This window comes from Lineus longissimus, chromosome 8, assembly GCF_910592395.1.
Source record: "Lineus longissimus chromosome 8, tnLinLong1.2, whole genome shotgun sequence".
Classification (NCBI taxonomy): domain Eukaryota; kingdom Metazoa; phylum Nemertea; class Pilidiophora; order Heteronemertea; family Lineidae; genus Lineus; species Lineus longissimus.
Window position 1 is genome coordinate 4,414,920 of NC_088315.1, and position 15,069 is coordinate 4,429,988.

Here is a 15,069-nt window from a genome sequence, read left to right on the forward strand (position 1 = left end):
GAGACTGAGATTGTGCCTCGAGGAAGGGTTCTCCCTTTGGCAGAGACTTGTCTGGACTCTACGACAGACAAAGCTACCCACTCTCTGGATCAGATAGGGGGCAACTGCATCTTCCTCCGAAACGGACATTGAGCTTGCAATTAATATCTCGATCATTTATCAGCGAGCGATTTACAAAAACTGTTTAAATTCACATCAAGCAATTATTTGATTTGGGAAGGCATATGTCTTGTATGTCTCCCTGTAGAGACCATGTCACAACCAATCTAATGACAGTAGCTGCTACAATGTCCAAGATCTGAATAGTAGTTACCAGCTGGCCGGCTTCACTTGTCCTAGACACTGTCACAACCAAAATGATGACAGTAGCTGTTGCGATTCTGATTTTACGACGGCGAATCCAAGATCTTTTTCGTTAGGCCCTTGTGCTGCGGTATAGAAGAGACGGCCAAGTACCTTGTGTCTTCACAAGCATGGTTAGATGATAGCTCAGCCTGAGGCAGTAGGCCCTGGTGTGCATGTCATCTAGAGCACAGTGAGATGTTAGGTCAGTCCAAGGCAGCAGGCCCAGATGACTGCTGTGGGAGAGACAAGGCTGTGAATGTCTTCCAGAAAATTGTGAGATGCTAACTTAGACTAAGTCAGATTATAATGAATGTACTGGAATAACGTCCAGCTTATGCATGTCAGAGAGTAGTTAGCTCAATCGAAGGAAAAAGGTCAGGGCCTTTGGCAAAAGTCATTTCTAAAGAACACACAGTCATCCCAAGCAGATATACAACATAGGGCCACGGTATATGAATCCGTAGGCTCCAGTTCATATTCTTCAAGACTGCCACCTTCATTCTACCAAGAGGAACCACTTTTAGCCTGTTAACTCTGGGGGAATAAGAAAGAGCTGAGGCTTCTACCTTTGACTGAGACGGTCCTCAGCTCAACAGAAGATAGTGCCTTGGTAAAGGGTTCTCCCTTTGGTGAGATGTCTCAACTCAACTAAAGATTGTGCATTGAGGAAGGATCTTTTTAGGAGATTGACCACCTGTCACTGCCACATCAGTCAGACAGATGACCCTCTGATTTCCAACTTGTAGGAGACTGTCTTTATTAATCCATGTCATGAGGAAGGCTTTCTCTTTGAGGGAAAAGGAAAACTATTAACAAACAATGAATGATAATAGACTATTGTGCAATAACTTTGAGCATTTTTATAACACCACATGATATGTAAAATTTGAATACATGTACAGCATACAACCCGCTGTATTATAATCTCAAAAGCACTCTCTACTTCGACATAAGATTTGCATCTTGGAGCTGTCACAATCTTGAATATTGTCTTAAAATGGACGGAAAGAAAAAACATTCAAAAGCCAAGCAAAAAAGGCCAATCGTTATTAGCAGTCAAGTTCTAATGCTACGATTGTAAACAAAATTTACCATAGGATATTACACTTAGCTGGCCAGCTGCTGGCATTTACCTCCAACGCCAATAGAGCAACTGGGCTTTGGTGATGCACTTATGATAATACTGTATGTACATGTAAATTGTATTTACAAATATTTATGCCCACATACACCTACAGCTACGAATTTTAACATTTTCTTTTGTTCTGGAAGACACCTTGAAGGAGACCAACTTTCTCCAACTACCGTATTATGCAGTACACCGAGTCATAATAAATACTGTGGAAGTTCTGGTATTGTCTGCTTGTGTGTCACGAGTGCGGGATTCTCTGACATTGCTCTCCAGGCAATAGCCAGGCCGCGGTGCCAAACCACATATCGAAAACAGCTGTGAATGTGATGGAAAGACACACTGGCAGTGTTGATAACTTCGGGTTCAATTACTGTGTTCACTCTGTCTGAGCTATTGTTCACGAAATGTCCAAGCAAGGCTTATTAACAACAGCAAGCCGGCACGCTAGTAATGTGTATTCCACCTTTTGTACTGTGGGACACTGCATCACCTAATGTCTGCTGAGTACACGAAAGCACAATCAGTAATTATCTTCCAGAAATTCACCAAAGTATCTCGCAGCCAGGTCCCTTGGTGGCAATTTCCTCGCTGTAACATTTGCAACATTCTTATTTTTCTTTTTCTTCTTCTCGATCACCTCTCGCTTGAGTTTGTTTAACTCTGCCCTCGTCAGTGGCTTCCTGCAAAGAGGCAGATGAAATGCTCATGAGACTACTTACGTACTTCATGAGTGGCTCTGCTTCATGGATTGGTTTTGATTTCACGATGATGAAAGCACCACTACATTTTTGAGAATTGCAAAATTTAAAAAGTGTGAAAATTTGGCTGTTTATAGTATAATTGACATCCTGACATAACCAGTGATTTTCAATATACTCCCCCTCTCGATATTTTATATACAAAGTAGGAGTATAGCAAAAACCTGATCTCAGGATGTATAATTGATGACTTACTGGACAGCAGCTACAGGTGACTTGAAGACCGTGTGTCTGATATTATTGATAGCTCTCTCCACTGGCTTGGGCTGATGTGCTTTCTCATACTCATGCTTCTTATACTTGGCAAAACACAGGTCGCAGGTGACTTCATTCTTGACTGTAAAATGATCGGTAAGCATATGATTTTAACCATTGGAGAGCAAATTAGCCAGCAAAATAAATACGTGGAAGTCTATGTCAGTAAAGCCACATTAAAACAGTAGGGACCAGTGGACATTGCAGTCAGTGCAGTCATTTCATTTCTATGCTTTGATCCTTCTCATATTGTTGGTGGATCCAGCTGGTCTACATTTGAGCCATTTAAAAGAGGCCAACCATGCTTGATTTACCAAAAAGATGTTGCCAAATCACAATTTTCTGATGTTTTGCGACACAGTTCAAAGGCATTTCATCAGCATTGAGGGCGAGGTGACAGGGACTATGAAAATGCGTGTTCACCATTACCCACCAGCTTTCTCCATGAGTAGAGGATGGCCAAACTTCTTCGCTGCCATCAGTGGATTGTCTCCTTTCTCATTCAGGATATCCAACTGTCCGTCATGCTGAAGGAAACAGTTGAGCAGCTTGGCGTGGCCTCCTTCTCCCGCATAGTGAGCAGGCGTATTACCAAGTACTGAAATATATAGAAGAGTGCCCCAACATTAGGATGATATTTTATGCCGTGATTTGCTCTCAGCTCTGCAGCCTATGGAGGTCGTGAGATTGTGAGGTGAACAAAGCAGAGGTACTCACAGTCTTGTACACTTGGATTACATCCCTTGTGCATGAGCCAGTGGGCACACATTTGCGACCCTTTGATACAAGCCTGCAATGGAATGATGGATTAATTAGCCCAGTTAAACCAGCGGGTACAAAAATTATTCCTGGTGGTAAAGTTACAACCCATCTTTAGATATAGCCAGTTGGTTGATTGCCGGCCATACTGAATAATTTCTCTGGTACCAACAAGAGACCCCCTAAGTCTTTAAAAACCCTGAAGTACTTACAAAATGAAGTGGTATTTTTCCGTCCTTGGTTGTGGCGACCATAGCTGTGCCTTGTTGTATGAGAAAGCGGAGACAATCCAGGTGATCGTTCAGAACGGCACAATGGGCAGGAAGTAGGCCACTGTTGTCGCCAATTGTGATGTCACAGTCCCGCTCAACTAAACTTAGTAAACTGGTCAAACCTTGGAGTGATAAGGAGAATGACTATAGAACAAGACTTTGGACAGTAATCAGGATAAGAAGGTCCTCTACACAACCTCAAGAACAGTTAACTCAACTGGCTTCTCTACATGGTTCTCAGATAGAAACTGAAAGGATATCATAATTTTGTGAAACTTAAAATAAAATAAGAGAAAGTTCCTCTCCCGTTTATGACATGGTCACGACCACAATACAGGATGGGGCAGGACCTCACATGGTCATTGATGGAAAATTTGGTCATCACTCATGGACTGAAATCTACCACCAGAAGTAATAACCCCAGCCAAGCTCACCTCCATGTTGGGCTGCATAATGCATGGGCATCTTTCCTGTCTGGCAGACACACTCAAGGCTGATGCCTAGGTCAAACAGGTACTCTAGAATCTTATAATGATTCCGCATCGCAGCTAGGTGGGCAGGATGGAGACCTTTACGATCTTCACAATCAGTGGATGCACCTGAAAAAGGAGAATATTGATCTGTAAATTTTGATAATCATCATCATCATCATCATCATCATTATCATCCATAGCTTCCAGATCCTTTTGGGTCTTTTGCTTGCCCTGGTTGAGGCATTTTGACACAAGGAATACCGATTTTACGTCTTATTTAAAGAATGGGGGAATCAGAGTAAAGTGAACTTGTCCAAGTTCACAAGATATCTGTTGGATTTAGAATCAAACTAGACTTTTCATTCCACTCCCAGGATCATTCACCAACTTATTCCCTTGCAAGTTACTGATATGATCATGACCTGATGCTCGGGATGAAGTGAAATAGTCGCATACCTTTTTCAATCATCAATCTAAAACAATCCAATTCACCATGGAAGGCAGCGATGTGAGCAGGAGTGCGTCGGTCGCAGTCGTGCATGTCTAGTTCCTTGGTGAACTCCAGCAACAATTGAACCACTTTGCCATGACCACCAGCACATGCTTCATGGAGCGGCGTCCGCCCGGTGGTGGTTGTTTGGTCAGGATCAGCACCAGCCTGAAATTGATCATTTCAATATGAAAGTAATATCTCAAGAATGAATGCTATTCACAATTTTAATCCAATTTTAATCAAAGAGACAAAGATTTACCTTGAGGAGTTCTTCTACCACATCAACTTGGCCGTAACCACATGCCATATGAAGAGGACTCCTTGATGTCAGCCGCGTCCTAACATTGTTAGGATTGATGTGGGTTTCATCCAGTGTACGCCTCACTGCTTCTGTGTCACCTCTTTCAGCTGCTGTTACCAGTCTAACTGCAGGACGATCTTCAACTGCTTTATTCATAGCGTTTCCTGAAATCAGACAACGCAATACTGGGAACTGCAAGTGCCTATTTATACTCAATCAATGTGTATATATACTATTGTGTAAGGAGGGTATGCAGTCCTTACACAGCATTCTGGTGACTATGTCGGTGATGTCAGGGATTGGATGCATGTCCAACTGGTAAATATGGCAACGCCAATGAAAACATGACGATGTCCGTTGAAAACTACATCAGGTACCCTCCAGGCGGCGTCCCACATTGGTCAATGACAATGTACCAGACAGACAGAGGGGCGTTCGTGTCACCAGGTGACATACTAGCATGCAAGTAGTCAAGATTGAGTCGTACTGATGGGGCAACAGATTTTTTCTCTATCTTAATCTAATCTCGCCCTAGGCCTCGGCAAGGGAAAGCCATCTCGACCTGCAATGTTTTGAGATCGCTAGTGGAGCTTGATAGTGGGAACGCAAATGCATGAGAGTCAGGATGAGGCCAAGCAACCCAAGGCCAAGCCTTTTTTCAGGTCAGAAACTAGGCCTATAAACTAAAGTCACACAAAACAGTAACAGCAGGCAATACATAAAATCCAAGGTACCAAAATGAGACCTTAAGTAATGCTCTCAACCACAGCTTCTTCAAAACGTAAAAAAAGAATTTGGTTAACGAATAGGGAACATAAAAATGTGAAAATAGGGAGACTTTTGTGTTCCTTGCCAACCCTTGTCCACCATGTTGTTTACAGCAAAACGTTTTCTGACAATGGCAAAACGATTTTGATAATCTTGCTAAATAATATTATAATCTAACAACAAAATAAAGCTAACTAGTTTTAATTTGCAGTCTATGTTCTTAATTATTTTTATAGATGTAAAATAAGGGAGTTAGTGGCTAACTTAAAAACTTTATACCCGCATTTTACGGCATTAAACAGTCTCGCGCACGTAAAACTTGCGGCCGACGGCAAAAATAACTCTCTGCCCAAAAGATAGTGGCCATCTTAAATATTAGTCCGCATCCAATTGTTATGGGTTAATATAGTTCCACCAAAATTTAGTTTACCGGATATATCTTCCCTTTATTCTTAAGAAATCTCTACTGAACATGACTGGTTATGTTTGCTAATAATTACGTCTGAACGGCATTTTGAAATTATCTTTAAAATGACGTTAAGCCATGGCGTCCTACTTATGACAACAGGGTTAACTCCAAGTAGAACGACTGAGATGTCCCCCGCGTATCACACGTCGACAGGCCTACGGAAATACAAAAATAATACGTAGTTATTATCTAAAATCCCCATTTATCAGTGAATATGGGTCCGTCAAGATCAGGTCAAGCCGGACCATTGTTAACTAACAATCAGAACAAACAATCAGTATTTCTAACAAGGTGCATGTTGATACTGATATGCTTGTGTTTTGTTCGAACTTCACAATGTGTCGCAGAAAATTTCTATGCCAAAGAGTTGATCTCTGAATATGGAAATGTAGACTCGATAAATGTGCATGAGTTGCAGGAACTGTTAAATATACTCAAATCAAAACAGCATCGAAATAAAGAAGAGATTGAGGATTTGATAAAATGTGATATAAATGAAACGAGTGGAACACGCATGTCTTCCGCATGTTTGAAATACAAGGTAAAGAAATGCATGTAGGCCTACATATGAAGTAGGCCCCATGGCCCTGACCGAACACAGGTTAAGGCACCAAACACGGGAGAACCCACCAAAAAGGGGGAACCCACCAAGTAGGATTTAGGATTAATCCTACTCGGTGGGTTTGTTTCCACTTTCATTCTAGGAAACGAGCAAAAAAGCATGTTAATGTTATGCCACGTACATTCTTCCTAGAATTCTGTCTTTGGCCCACTTGGCCTCACGAAGGCCTACTGAACTAGCGTTGGCAGTAATAGTTTACATAATAAATAGATCACTGTATAAAGAATGTGATTCCATTATCAAATAGGAGAAAGTTCCTGATAACCATGTAATGTAAATATGTGACTAGGTTGGTATAATAACCGACGTGCATTGATTGGTTGAGTTGGATGAAAATCATTCCACTTTTTATGCCTGTCCAGTGTCCTATATATCCAAGTGGTTTGGTTGTAAATGTTAAGAGTTGTATGAACTTCAGCCTGGGTGAGTACTCATATTGCAGAAAATAACGGAAGGCCTACTCTGTCGATTTGCTGTGGTCTGTGAGAGCTTGAACTGTCTCAGCTCAATACTAAAACAAGGCCTGGTCTGATTTTCATGTTAAGGTAGATCTGTGTTTTGTGGCTGGCATGCGTATTTATATATTTCAATGCCATATTTCAGGTGGACTGCCTTCTTGTTCATGCATGCAACAATCTTTGCAAGCTTGGAGTAGACAGGACTGTTGTGACACTGACAAGGACAGCTAGCATTTGACACAAAGACTGGATTCAGCAGCTGACAAATCTAGTTCTGTCAAGTCGCAACATTTTTGGCCGCATTATTTTGCGATTCATGACAATTTTGTTACAATTTCAGTGTCTGACCGCAGAAGACATCTTTAAAATCCACGACATAGCAACGAACAAGAGTATCGAAGCTGCAGAGTTTGCATCCATCTTACCAACAGTTCTATTTGAGGTCCAGAAAAGCGGCTGTATGAATGATACAGGGAATGTTACTTCAGGGGCAAAACCAACCCCTCTAGAAGGTGAGACGGGTACAGGATTATTGGATTCTTGAAGTCATCATATTGCTGGCATGAAAGCTATGAAACCTTGCAATTACAACTATGTAATTTGATAACTAGGACAATGTCATTCATGTTGATGGAATTACTAATAATTGGTGTGACAAGTTCAAGTGTGAACTGAATTACACCATTCAGGGCTCATAATGTTTGTTGGTCTGAATTCAACTCTCCTCCAAACAGATTTTCAAGTTCTCCTCGATTGTTGTAGTAGCTTTATTACATAGACTTAGGTTAATATTGCTCAGATGTCAAGGTAGTTCAACTACCCATGCTGTACAACTGTGGCCATATCATACAATCATGTTATAGAACAAATCTTACACAGAAGCCCCAAATGGATCTCTTATAATGTGAAGCCTAGCCTGAATAAAAACACCAATTTAGACTGAAAAATATTTGGATAATCTGTACAGCAGTATTCTGTAGTTCTGTTCAAATATTTGAAGTGTTTTAAGTTGCTTCTTCAATCAAAAGGCCTAGGCCATTTGTTTATTTGGATAAAACCTTAAGAAACACTGTATATGGAGGACCAGACCATGCTGACACTGTACAGCGATATTTAGAAAAGACATCTCAGTTTCATTTGAAGATATTTGCAGATTTTCAACTTGATCTCTTTCAGTATGGGGTTACAGTTTCCTATTTGTGACGGGCATCAACCTGTGTTCCTTGATTGGGTTTGGTTTCATGCCATTCATGAAGAAACAAGCATATCATATTCTGCTCATGTTCTTCGTGGCGCTAGCTGTGGGGACGTTGGCAGGGAGCGCCTTACTCTTCCTTATACCAGATGTAAGTACAAGATTTAGAGTAAACAATGTCTTATTACGTGTATGTTTGGAATATTTTGCTGCATTTGTCACCACCAGGCCGGAATGTCTTAAAATGTTCACCCTGTGTTCTGCTCATCAGATCTATGGAGAATTGATATCCAGGTGATAAGGTGTCAAAACCTGGAGGAGGCGGTGGAGAGGGGGGGGGGGGTGGGTTACAAACAATGAACTGACACTTATAGACTAGTAACAGTTGCAATAACACAGATCATTTTGTTCTTCAGGCACTTGGATTACTTGAAATTGAAGAGAAGTATCATAAGAATGGCACTGAGTACACGCCATTCGTCCTCCGAGCATCTGTAGTCTTAGGCGGCATCTACTTGTTCTTCTTGACGGAAAGGATTATGAAGATAATCATGGATTGGCGAGAGGTGAGGGATGTGATGTGCGTTGTAAGTTGGTCTCAACTTCTCTGCATGCTGTGGTACGTGGAGTTAGTTTCATGAAGTGGCTCATAAAACATGGTACTGTCAACCTGTTTACCCCCCAGTTTCCTGCTTGGGCTATTCTAGTTGATGCATTAGAGTAGTCAATTCAAAATTGTAGGGGTGTATTAAGGTTAATGCACTTGATGGTATCGTTTTTGTGAAAAGACACTATATGAAACAATAATGTACCAGATATTGCAATAAAGTGGATCGAACTTTGTGTACTCTTGCGTATGGTAATTTTAAAACTTGGCCATGGCTGATTATCATTTCTTTAGTACATGTCTTGTAATGCATTTTCTCATGGAGAGTTGCTAATTACAGTAGAACCTCTCTATTAAGGACACCTTCGGGACTGGCAAGTGCTGTCCATAATAGAGGGGTGTCCTGATTAGAGAGGTTAAATTGAATAGAAACTACCAAATTGGGACCAAACTAGCGTCCTTAATAGAGAGGTTGTCCTTAATAGAGAGGTGTCCGCTAAGGGAGGTTCTACTGTAGTTCAAAAAATCCTGAAAGGCTTTTCAAAGCCTTTCTTGAAGATTTCAATTTGATATACACTGACAGACCTAGACCTGTTTTGTATAACAAGATTGACAATCAGCTGTGACCATCAAATCTAATTGAAATTAAGGTCAGGATTAACTTAGATCTATCCTAATATCAATTAAGTGTCTAAAAACATTTAAGTAAACATGTAGTATAGAATATAATACTTTCACCTTCAGCTAAACATCAAGACTGTAATGTCGTGTTTAACTTCTTTTGAAACTTTATAGAAACTAATAGATGCAGTATGATACTCTTCATATGTGAGTAGGTTAAAGTATCCCAGGCCTTTGCCTACATATACCTACTCTCCTTTCACTGATCTAAGACCAGTTGATTGAATATCAAGAAATCGACCCAAAACCAGCCGAAACATGATGCCGTGACCATCGGAAAACTTGGTCTCAATAACACATTGTCTAAAGTGAGCGTTTTGAATGGCAGCAAAAGTACATGTGCATAATTTTATACGTTCCTTGATTATTCAGAAATGATCTTAGATCCGTGAAACTAGATTATAATGACTAACATAATAACATATGCTCTCTAACCCTCATTATCTGACTATGGAACAATTTATTGCTCTCTTAGAGAAAGCAAGGTCAAAAGATAGAGGATTTGAACAACTTGCCGATCTGTTCTGTACGAACCCATACCGATGTTGAATACGATCCAGAGAAGAAGATCCCCCCAAACATTGGCCAATCAAGTTGCGGGTTGCCACGGACTGACAGCGTAACTGATGAGTTAGGAAAATATGACAATAACGCTAGCAATCAGGGCGACGATGAGGGGACCACTAATGTAAGTATTCTAATCAGTGTAGTGCTAATAATCAATTGTAATATTGATAACTCATCCTAATTAACTCATATTGGATTGAGAAGTGTGTGGCCCAAGCTGGGTCAAAATCTGGCAAGTAATGGAACCTGAGAGGAAACTTTGTGAGAGAAAATCGTAGCTGACTAAATTTTCTCCAATTAACGGAATTGGAAGCGCATGTACCCGGTTAAACTTAGATTTATGTCAAATGATGAAGAAGTAATACTTTTCCTTCAAAATACAGTTATTTTTACCGAAGGTAAGCGAGCAATTTCGTTTGCAACACCCTAAGGTATTTTGAATGTGAGCTCACCAACACACTCTTCTTGACTGGTGTCTGAGTGATGCACAATATCCTTGCTGTGTACTATAACTGTGCCTTGTACCTTTGTGTTGTAGCTCATTACACAGAATGGATGCCACGTTAGTATATGAAGTTTTACTAGTTGCACAAGAAGTTTTTGGTGGAATGCTGCCTTGTTTTTGTTATGCATGTTGTGCATGTTTTTTGGTGTTCATGCTTCACTTAAACTTTCACCAAGTTATCATGTCTTCCTGTATTATGTACTGCCGAAGACTCACAAGTGGGAGCACTAGGTAGCATACTCAATCTAGTCTTGGAAGAGTATTGCGTAACTGAGTAATGAAATATCGTATTTGGATATGTGTACACATGTTCATCATCATCATCATCGTGTTTACACATGTAATTATAGTCATTTCTAAGAAAATTGCTGTCGAGTCTGGCTGACTGATATCCATTATTCAATTAGCTTGATTGTCCACTGCAGATCCTGATTTTCTAATGGGCTGTTGTTTGGCTGGTTGCCTAAATTTCTGGGAAAGCATGTACTCTGGGCGTACCACTATCAACCAATCATAAGTTTTGAGGCCAGGCACTTTTTTGCATTATTCTACAAACATTCTGTGGAACCCACTTAATGCTAGTTTTTACTCTTTGGCAATTGTTTTTGGACTCTGTCCCCCACTTTCTTATATGGAAAGCTTTAAAATGTTGTCTCTCATTTGATGTAGAAGTCTGACTGGTGCTAATCTTGTTTCCTGTTATCTGTTTGCATGAAACACTCATAAAATTCTGAATTTTGTTTTTGTTTTGCTTCTTGTGTTTGTGTGTAATGCTTTGCTTTCTATGTTGTTGTCCATTTCCAATCGGTTTTAGGGAAATTGTTATAATTGCTAATGTTGGGTAATGTCCATAATGTTCTAGGATATCTTATTGGTGAAGGCTCTGATTGTTTTAACCGGAATGTTAACTTGTCAATAACTACAGTAGCACCTCTCTGTTAATCACCAGTTAGAGCTGAAAAGGTCAGAGGATGAAAACATTCCAAAAACTGGTATGATGGAGTGGAAAACCCAGACTATTGTTATAACCTCCCGTTCCGGGTGCACTGAGTAAAAAGCTTTATTTTGACTCACAAAAAATGATCGATTCTCAGAAATTCTATGTCAGAAATGTGTGTCAGAAGCACACTTGATAAATATTTGTTTTTATGGATGAATGTGTCTTAGAAAGTTAAGTATGTTTGATATGGACTTGACAGCGCATTGATGTTTATTTTTCTCAGGCTCGGCTCATTGTAATAGGCATTTACATGTAGTCCACAATTGAGCATGATCAAAATATTTTGATATGAAAATTGTTTAGGCATCAAAAACAAGAAGGAAAACTTCCTGGTCATTCTGTTTGAATTCAAAGGAACAAAGCAAAGATTTCACTGAAATTGTTAGGTGATCTGACTATGACATCCTTTTATTCATCATGCTTATGAAAATTGCATAGATTACATTTGGATTATGAAAGTAGTATTGTGTTTTCATTTTGTGGTGCAGGACACACGTGCATAAAGAACACTGTATTAGATTTTCTTAACTGTTCTTTACTTACAGAAAGCCTACATAACTGATGAGGAGGAAATGAAAGACTTGGCAGTATCGGTAAATGGCGTCAGAACGGAAACGCCGGTCTCTGAAACTAGACAGAAAAGGAAAGAAAAAAAACATATAGCGCCGGTGGCGTGGATGATTATTTTTGGTGATGCCTTGCATAATTTCATCGACGGACTCTCAATTGGTGCCGCATTTTCAACGAATATTATGGCTGGTGTCAGCGTGTCTGTCGCTGTCCTCTGCGAGGAATTTCCACATGAGCTTGGTAGGTGTCTGCAGTAGGCTATCAACACATCCCATGCTCAATTTGGTTTTAACAATATGGATTTAAGAGACATTTGTTGTTTATTATGTTCATTAAATCTCATTGGGTGATCAGTGGCATAGTGGATAGAGGGCCAGGCTGACAATCAGGATGTCATAGGTTCACCTCTTGACTCTTAACCCTTAATTGATTCCTCCTTTGAGTGAGGCTTAAAACGGAGGTTCCTTGTATCAAGTGAGAAACATGAGTAGCCTCTTGTTCTTGTATTGGAAGTGCCCTTGGTTATTTCTCATCCATTAATAGTAAAATTGATTTCCCCCTTACAGGCGATTTTGCGATCTTGCTCAATTCTGGTATGACAGTCAAGCAGGCCCTTGGCTACAACTTCATCTCGGCGTGTACGTGTTACCTTGGTCTTGTAATTGGTATCGTCCTGGGGGAACTCACGTCTGCTAGCAAATGGATCTTTGCCCTCGCTGGGGGGATGTTTCTCTACATATCATTGGCTGATATGGTAAGTTGTAATGTTTTTAGTGATTCGCATAGATAATGTCACTTGTAATGTATCACTTTTCACATGTGACATGTGAGGTCAAGAACCAATGAGTCATTTTCAAAGAGCGAGCTGCATAGGATTCACGATGTCACTTTTCACCCTCATGTCTTGCTTTCAAGTCCTCCAAATAATTCATTCTATTTGCATCGTGGTGACTATTCTGAAATGTAGACACTGGATATCATGTATTTTGACCCCTTCAGGTGCCGTACTCTAAAGGAGGAGTGCAGTCTATTGTAACATAGTTGTATCCTCTATTTTGTTTGTTGCAGATGCCTGAAATTAACCATGCAGCCGAGTCGAAGGAAGCCAAGCAGTTCAATATGAGTGCCACCAAAATATTCATTATCCAGAATCTTGGACTCCTGGTTGGTTACGGGGCGATGTTCTTGTTAGCCTACTATGGAGGAAACATTGACTTCAGCAGTTAACACTTGACGAAGCAACACGTGGATTTTCGAATAGAATAGAACATTATGAATTATTGTCAACAGTGAAATGACTGCGTGCGTTTTGTCTTTGGGCTTTGAAATTACTCCTGCCAAAATGTTCAAGCAAAGCCATGCTAAAATAAACTGCAGTGTACTTGTTGTGTGTCTCCGCTATGTTAGTGTATGCTTGATAGAGTAGTCACAAATCAACTTTGATTTGATAGGATACTTTATCAAATAAAATTCGGTAAATTTTTGTGGGAGATTAAAAATGGTCACAACATTTGATTACGTTGGGATTTCAATATCCTATCTTTTAGAGTGACAATCTCGCAATTTACAAAAAAAGCATAATTGGAAATGTACCATGCTATATGTAAGTGCTTGTTACTGCTTGTAAGTCCTAGTGAACAAAACAGAATTACTTAGAAGTTGGAGTGCCTCGAAATCTGAAAAGTGTTTAAATCTGTTTGAAGGTATTTGCACGAGTTTGAAAGTTGTGTATCTTCGAGGATATATAATATTGTATTGTTTGGCTTGATGTTAGTGCTAGTCGAGACAGTCATATTGTCGCCTCTGAGCCCGGTGTTTGTTTACTGTACTAAAAATGCATTTTCCAGACTCCTCGTCTTTTCCGTCCAGGAGCCTCATAGCCTCGTGATAACACTGCTGGGTTTTATCCTGGGGAGGACCCGGGATCGTACTTCTGGAAGACCTAGCATGACTTTCAAGGAACTTCAATTCCTTGCTCCTCACAACAGGTTTGGCGATCAACGCGAGATAAATTAATGAGTGTCTGTTAGATGAGACCAAGCTGTTGTCCCTTGTACAAGAGTGTCTATGGCATCTTTTAGATCGCTAAGTCACTCACTGGATCCTGACGGTGGTGACGCAAATGCATGAGAGTCTGGATGTGTCTATGCCTGAGCAAGTAGAACGTGATAGTCTTTGTGAATCCTTTCTTAATATGGGGTGTGGTGGATGGAGTTCTATTGTAAAAGGGGTACTGTTTGCAACCATTGTCTTCTTGCGTCTATTGTGTAGTTAGAAGCAAATGTGAACATTGACTTTCTCTACTTTTTAAAACTTTAACATTAAAATTTCAACAATAATGCCCGACCAGTTACAACAATAGTGTGGTCAGGAGCCCAGACAACTATTGATCATTGTATTGATATTGTATTAATATTGGGAGAATTGATCATCTTAAAGATGATCAATTCATGATTGAGAATGGAAACTTTGGTACTGTCTGTAAAAGTATGAGAGTATAAATACATGTATATTGGAGTGATTTATTAAAGTATATGCTCTTCTAGAAATTGTTGTTCTTCAGTTTGTTTCAGCACACATAATTCAGCATGGCTGCACAGCCATGTATATTGTGTGAATGACCAGAGAGATGAGATAGTCACACCTAGGTCGAATTGGTCCTGGTATCTCCTCAATGTTTCAACATTGTGGCGTAAAAGAGATGAGACCGTCACAACGACCAAATCTGGCCTGGCAACTCCACTTTTTTCTAATGGTGCAGTAAACCAAACCAAGACCAAAGAGATGAGACAGTCACAGCCAGACCGAATTGGTCCTGGTAGCTCCTCAAATGTTCCAA

At 40.2% G+C, this 15,069-nt stretch overlaps 2 protein-coding genes across 17 annotated transcripts; one reads left to right on the forward strand and one right to left on the reverse strand.

Annotated features, from left to right (window-relative positions):
* Positions 1–1,186: 1,186 nt before the first annotated feature.
* LOC135492017 (ankyrin repeat, PH and SEC7 domain containing protein secG-like) lies at positions 1,187–6,787 on the reverse strand. 6 transcript variants are annotated; one of them, XM_064778091.1, is made up of 9 exons: positions 6,769–6,787; positions 4,747–4,952; positions 4,451–4,652; positions 3,956–4,120; positions 3,462–3,643; positions 3,208–3,280; positions 2,924–3,088; positions 2,431–2,572; positions 1,187–2,157 (listed from the first exon to the last, which is right to left on the reverse strand). In XM_064778091.1, exons 2-9 carry the CDS (start codon positions 4,942–4,944, stop codon positions 1,998–2,000), a joined length of 1,287 nt encoding a protein of 428 aa, XP_064634161.1. In that variant the 5' UTR covers positions 4,945–4,952; positions 6,769–6,787; the 3' UTR covers positions 1,187–1,997. The 6 variants fall into 6 exon arrangements, with proteins under 6 accessions (XP_064634161.1, XP_064634160.1, XP_064634157.1 ...); XM_064778090.1 differs by lacking the exon at positions 6,769–6,787 and adding an exon at positions 5,627–5,675; XM_064778087.1 differs by lacking the exon at positions 6,769–6,787 and adding an exon at positions 5,553–5,660.
* LOC135492015 (metal cation symporter ZIP14-like) lies at positions 6,159–14,779 on the forward strand. 11 transcript variants are annotated; one of them, XM_064778077.1, is made up of 9 exons: positions 6,159–6,566; positions 7,446–7,617; positions 8,282–8,451; positions 8,717–8,887; positions 10,064–10,276; positions 10,539–10,553; positions 12,206–12,470; positions 12,797–12,984; positions 13,299–14,779. In XM_064778077.1, exons 1-9 carry the CDS (start codon positions 6,240–6,242, stop codon positions 13,455–13,457), a joined length of 1,680 nt encoding a protein of 559 aa, XP_064634147.1. In that variant the 5' UTR covers positions 6,159–6,239; the 3' UTR covers positions 13,458–14,779. The 11 variants fall into 11 exon arrangements, with proteins under 11 accessions (XP_064634147.1, XP_064634146.1, XP_064634148.1 ...); XM_064778076.1 differs by lacking the exon at positions 10,539–10,553 and adding an exon at positions 10,694–10,717; XM_064778078.1 differs by lacking the exon at positions 10,539–10,553 and adding an exon at positions 10,694–10,717 and having other exon boundaries at positions 8,717–8,866.
* Positions 14,780–15,069: the final 290 nt, after the last annotated feature.